The 6,597-nt window shown below is 34.8% G+C and overlaps 1 protein-coding gene across 1 annotated transcript; it reads left to right on the top strand.

Annotated features, from left to right (window-relative positions):
• The first annotated feature begins 5,199 nt into the window (after positions 1–5,199).
• On the top strand, positions 5,200–5,988 carry LOC104090876 (cyclin-dependent kinase G-2-like). Its single transcript, XM_009596068.2, has one exon. The coding sequence runs from the start codon at positions 5,200–5,202 to the stop codon at positions 5,986–5,988; it is 789 nt and encodes a 262-aa protein (XP_009594363.2).
• The last annotated feature ends 609 nt before the right edge of the window (positions 5,989–6,597 follow it).

Below are 6,597 nucleotides of genomic sequence, written 5' to 3'. Positions count from 1 at the left end.
CTTGCGTTGTAAATTAAATTTGTTATAACCTTCTCGTTTCTTTCATTTTCTTACTTTATTAATAGTATTCTTATCTCCTGCAAAACATTGTTAGAAAATACAGAGAATCTAAATATTATATAAATACTTTTTAAAATAGTATATTTTTAAGTATATAACATATGAATAATTTATATTCATCAGTAGCGCAGTCCCCAATGCATGCCTTGGATGCACATTTTTATGCCAGAAGCTTCACTAAGTTTGTCTTTGCAGTTGAGGCTTGCATTCCTCTAACGATTGATAAAGTCAATAACTGGTTCGCCCTTCCGTTGACGAGTATTTGTAAGTTCCACCATGCTCACAGTGCGCCTTGTGCTATAAAAGTGATTGAGGAACTCTTTCTCTAGTTGATCCCAACTATCAACAGATCCAGCCTCGAGGTCTGTGTACCAATCAAAAGCATTTTCTTTTAATGAGCGGACAAACTGCTTGACGAGGTAATCTCCATAAGTCCCAGCATTGTTGCATGTCTTAACGAAGTGTGCCACATGTTGCTTTGTGTTGCCTTTTTCATCAAACTGTTGAAACTTTGGAGGTTGATAGCCAACATACATCTTCAACATATCGATCATCGCAGTATATGGCTTTGCGTATGTAAGAGAGGACTTGGTAACAACTTCGTACTTGCTTTTAATAGTTCCTTCAATGAACTCTTTCAGTTGATCGATTGGAATCATCCCTTTAGATGAGATAGAGATAGCCTTAGCGGATGCTACTTGTCTTGGTGCAGAATTACTCTCCGGAACCTCTGGGAGCTTGCCAGGTGCATCGGTGGATTCTTCTTCCATCAAGATTCCCACCCTGCCTGTTCACTTGTCAATTCTAGCATCTTGATTTTTCATGCATTTGGTCAAGCCAGCGATTGCTTCCGTCAAGTTTGCCAACTGCTCCTCCACAGATGAAGTGTTTGCCATCATGGCTTGCCTGATGGTTGTGGATGATGGAGAATAGCATGGATTGTCACACAGATTGATCCTTGATTGGCTCACGCTATGCACTGTACGTGGAGAGGATCCATCACTTGAAGCATCATCATATTCCTTCACAACAGAGTTATTGGATCCGGAGAGGTCAAGCAGAGCAAGAGTTTTCTTGATCTTTTCAGTAACATCGCTTCCTCCTTCCGGTGCATTTGTGGAAGATCTTGTTCCTTTTGAGGATGAAGATCCGAAAACAGGGGTTGATGCGGACGTCATTTGGGGTGCTTGTTGCCTTAACGAGCTTGCTTTGCTCCTCGTAACTGGTCCAAAGCTTCCAAAGGTAACATCGAGGATGCTTTCCACATCAGCATAGAACCTGGAATTAACAGCCTTAGTGGAAGTTGAACTGGAGTTGATTTTCTTTGAAGCCATTTCAATATTCTTGAACTTTGGTGATTGAAAAGTTGAAATGAGAGGTAGAGATTGTCCCACTAGGCGTGCCAGAATTTGTAGACAATAAATTTGCGTCGAGAAAATAAAATCAAGATCGAAAATATTGCAACAATCGTAGTATTTGATGAGTGCACAATCTCTATGAATCCTCTGATTCTTCTTTCCCAATATAAATTCAAGGGCCTTTGAGCTTGATCTTGAACCTATATTTGTTGTCACGAACGATGATCTTGAATTCAACTAGCACGAACTTTGATTTGAACTCGTGCTCCTTGAATCTTGATTTGTTCTTCGTTCTTGAGCTTGAACTTGATTGCTTGAAGCTTGAAACTTGTGGAGGAATTTGCAGCATTTGATCCACGAGCTCTTTCTTGCTTCTTGTTATAACTTCTAGTGTCTTTTCTAGGTTATGAAGACCCTTACTGTATATATGTTAAATTCAAATAGGATTTGAATTATATGTATTGACAATATCAATGTCACGGCTTTTGCAATATCAATATAGTTTACTCTATAATAGCAAGTTCGTTACCATTTATATTAGAGTATTAAGATTTGTTTATAATTATCTTATAGTATCTGTTTAATTAAATTAAAAAAAAATACACTGTAAATACATATAACTTAAATCATTTAATTGGAAGAAGCTAAATCAGTGCACCATCTCACCACTCCACAATAATGTAGCGAAGACACAACATAGTTATCCCAAAAATGGCCTGCCATCCGGTTTCCTTGCCACCTGAATTTATCGAACCTCCCGGTTTCCTTGCCACCTGAATTTATCGAACCTCCCTCTCATTTTCAAGGAACTTTCGCTTGTAAAATCTTTGAACTTTAGTATATTGTGTTAGGGTTTTTTTATATTTTAGTTAGAAATATTTTATCCAAATTTACTTATTTTATTAAAAAAAATTATTTTCAATTATATTTCAAACGGCGACTAAACTTTAAATACCGGTAAAAGTTGGTTAGCCACCCAATTTTAATGATTTTAGGCCTAGCTAAGCCATATGGAGAATTTTGGTTTTGAGGCCCATTATTCGCCTGAAGAAGCCCAAGTCAAAAAGCCCCATTATGATGAAATGTTACTTAAAATTCACACTATTAAAAAATTGCCAAAAAGCGTCCACAAAAACCGACCGAAATCGGTCGGAATCCATAAAGAATTGACCGATTTTCAACCGTTTTCAATTAGTCGATAAAACAATGGTCGCAAACAGAGAGCGACCGCAGATGGTCGATATTTTCCGATCGAAGTCGGTCGGTAACTGTCAATGCACTTTGATCAAATTGTATGACACAAAAAAAAAAGTTACCGACCGAATTCGGCCGGTATTGTTGAAAATATTTTTTAATTATTTTAAAAATACCGATCGAATTCGATCGAAATTTTAATTATTCAATTCCGACCGAAATCGGTCAATATTTTTAAATATATAATTATTTATTTTTATTTAAAATTGTTAATTCCGACTGAAATCGGCCAGTATTATTTAAATAATTAAAATTTAAAATCAAATAGTCCGACCGAAGTCGATTGGTAAATTTGATTTTCTGGAAAATCAGATGAACATTTCCGACCGAAGTCGGTCGATTTTCTGGGTAATATTTTGGCAGAATATAGCTGTTTTATAGCTGCACCACCTGCCAACAACCAATCACATATAATGGCAGCATTACATTGTTGTCATTCAACCAATAACAAGAACAACAATAACAACAACAATAACAACTATTAAAACTATATTAACAAAACATTATCACCATCTCCATCTCCACTAATTTATATTAACAAAATATCATACCCAACAACAAAATATTTCACAAGTTAAAAGTTCAAACATTATTCAATGAGTGTTTTGTACTACATCATCTTCATCTCCACTACTATAGCATTCATCGACGGCATGGTTCGAAGGATTAGCATCTGGGGAAGGGTCACGAGACCGGGGAATGGGGAAAGCACCACTAGCAAGAAGATTGGCTAGCTGACCTTGAAGGATATTAAATTATTGGTCCCTCTTTTCCAGCTAAACTTGAAGGGTATCAAATTGTTTATCTCTCTTTTATTCTCTAGCCTTTGTCTCTTCAAGCTCTGCTGTCAGCTTTGCGATCTTCTTCTCCATAGATGAGAGAGTCGACCTATCAATTTTCTCGCCCTAGGCAGAAATCCATATACCTTGCAATCCATCCCTGTAGCGTCGAAATGATCTCTCACGCTTTGCTCATTCGGTGGAAAACTCTGAGTGTACTCCTCCATATTAGTCTTGTAGCGACCCTTTATTTAGAAGATAGAAAATTATTAACTATATAATATTATAAACATTAATTTCAAGTTATAGTAGTTGTGAAACTTACATATGTAGTCTCCGCCCGGTCCTCGACCTATCTACTTGGATCTGTCGGTGCCTTCTTCTTCCGGATGTGAGTCTCCATGAAGAACTCATCATGAGTCATCTTCCTCCCATATTTTTTTCCTATAAATATAATAAAACATGTTAACTAAATTAAAATATATAAATATAGTTCGATAAAAATAGATGTAAATATTTTAAGGAATTACCAGTTGACTCCTCGCAGTCCCCATGCTCCTTGCACCCACACAGTGCAAGGAGCCACCCTTCTCAGATGCCCAGGCCTTCTTTCCCTGTTCACTCCTCTTTTCGAATTTTTCGGTGGTCCACTGCCTCAGCAGATCCTCCCGTATATGCGGTAGAATCCATATAAAAGTAATTTAAAAAAAAACATACACACACACAAGTATTAAATATTATTTATTTAAAAGCTATTTATATAAATTGACTAAAACCGACCGACTTCGGTCGGTATTTTCATTAAATTAATATTTTAAAATTTTAAAAATTGAAATACCGACCGAATTCGGTCGGAAAAATTTAAGTAAAACTTATTTCGGTTAATAAATTTTATATATATATATATATATATATATATATATATATATATATATATATATATATATATATATATATATATATATATATATATATATATATATATATATATATAAAAAATTTTTGGTTATATTAAAAAATCAATTGCCTTGGGCGGGAAAGAATAATTTTAAATATACCGACCGATTTCGGTCGGTATATTTGAAAAGTTTTAATTAAAAATTATTTTGGTAGATATATGTCAGTATGACCAGGTCTTGGTCAAAGATTGACCAATTTCCGACCAACATCGGTCGGAATTCTTATATCTTTGTTGTGGAACTACTATTTTGGTTGTCGGAAATATTTTCTTTGACTTTTGCGATCAATTTACTTATTTTTCAATCGATTTCGGTCAGTATTCTGTGAACGGGTTTTACCATTATTCTAGTAGTGTCATAAGGAAATATGATGAGAAGAAACTAGTTAAATCACTGGAGAGACTACTCTTCTTTATCAGCTTAAATTGCTGTTAGTTTTTCTATTGTTATCCGTAAACAGTTTTTAAAAATATGGAGTAGTGGAATTAAACCTAGATTAATTAGCAATCCTAAATTGTCTAGGATTTGAAAATTGTTAATTTCTTCAATCCATGTCTAAATAGGATTTGTAATCAAAATTATAGGAATTAGGTTTTCCAATTTCTAGTCAAACTAGGTTTTGTACTCTCTTATAAATAAGGGTGGTGGTATTGCGATTATTAGTAAATAAAAAAGTCTCCTACCTCCTCTCTTTAATTTGCAAGATTTTTTCTAAATACCCAGCGTATTTAAATCCCTTTCAAATAGTAGGAAGCAGTCTTGACATTCATTCTTATGGCGATCGAATACATGGAATATGATTTGAAGGAATTAATAATGACAATGAAACAACCATTTAGTCCAAGTGAAATCAAATGTCTTATGCTCCAGCTTTTGGAGGGTGTCAAGAATCTTCATGATAATTCACTCCTTCACCGTTACCTGAAGACTTCAAATTTGCTTCTAAACAGCCGAGGTGAATTAAAGATTCTTCACTCTGGTTTAGCTCGTCAATATTATGGAAACCTACTGTACAGTGCGCCTGAACTTCTGTTGGGAGCCAAAGTACATTATTCTACTGCAATGGACATGTGGTCCGTGGGTTGTATTATGGCCGAGTTGCTATCCAATGAACCGCTCTTTAACGGATCAGGATCATTAGCTGGACAAATTTACTACATTTGCAAAATTCTTGGCACCCCAAATGAGACAACTTGGCCTGGATTTTCAAAACTAACTGGGGTTGGGATGAAAGTGGTCAACTTTGCAAAACAATATCAGGAAAATTTGTTACGTAAAAAATTCCCTGCGACGTCCTTTACGGGGTTACCTTTATTATCTGATGCTGGATTTGATTTGTTGAATAGGCTTGTAACGTATGATCCTGAGAAGAGAATAACAGCTGATGCTGCATTGAACCATGATTGGTTTCGTGAAGTTCCTCTACCCAAGTCTAAAGAATTCATGCCTACTTTCCCTGCACTGAATGCGCAAACTGATTGGCGAAAGCGAAGAGTAATTATAATGAAGAGTTCAGATCCTGATCTTGAGGAGACAAGTTCTAGTAACAGCTCAACATATGCCCAAATTTACCCTTAAGCATAATCATGATTAAGTTTAATTAGGCAATAATCTGTTTGGAAAAGTAGTGTTACGTTGCCAGAAACTATTTTTGTTTCTAGATCTATTTGCCTTTTTTTAAAAAAAATTTATATAGTCACCTGTTTGAATTTCAAGTTACAAAATGCTTTTGTTTTCACCTTTCAAGTGAATGTGGAAAAGAAATCCTTGACTCTTGATCAAATTTAATTGAGATCTAGTCTTTTTTATCTACCTATTGACATGCACCTACATATAATTCAACGATAATTCACTGACATAGTCAATCTGACAACTGACATATTATTTGATCCTAATTTAACCAATTAAATCAATAGTTTTGATGCAATGTTGCTTGAAACTCATGAGGAAAAATGATGCAAAAAAGCAGATACGTCATGAAATTAGTCGAGACGCGCACAAGTTTGCTAGACCACCATGGTATACAAAACATATATTGTACCATAATTATTTAGGACAACTATATTGTATAGTTTTTCTATTGTTATTTATAGGAAATTTTACCTCATATAGCAAAGGTTTACACCATATTTATTATAAATAAAAATATTTTTAAAATATTATTTTCTATAGCTACCTTTTATTTTT

This window comes from Nicotiana tomentosiformis, chromosome 6 (assembly GCF_000390325.3).
Source record: "Nicotiana tomentosiformis chromosome 6, ASM39032v3, whole genome shotgun sequence".
Classification (NCBI taxonomy): Eukaryota; Viridiplantae; Streptophyta; class Magnoliopsida; order Solanales; family Solanaceae; genus Nicotiana; species Nicotiana tomentosiformis.
This window is presented reverse-complemented; position numbering and strand designations above follow the sequence as displayed.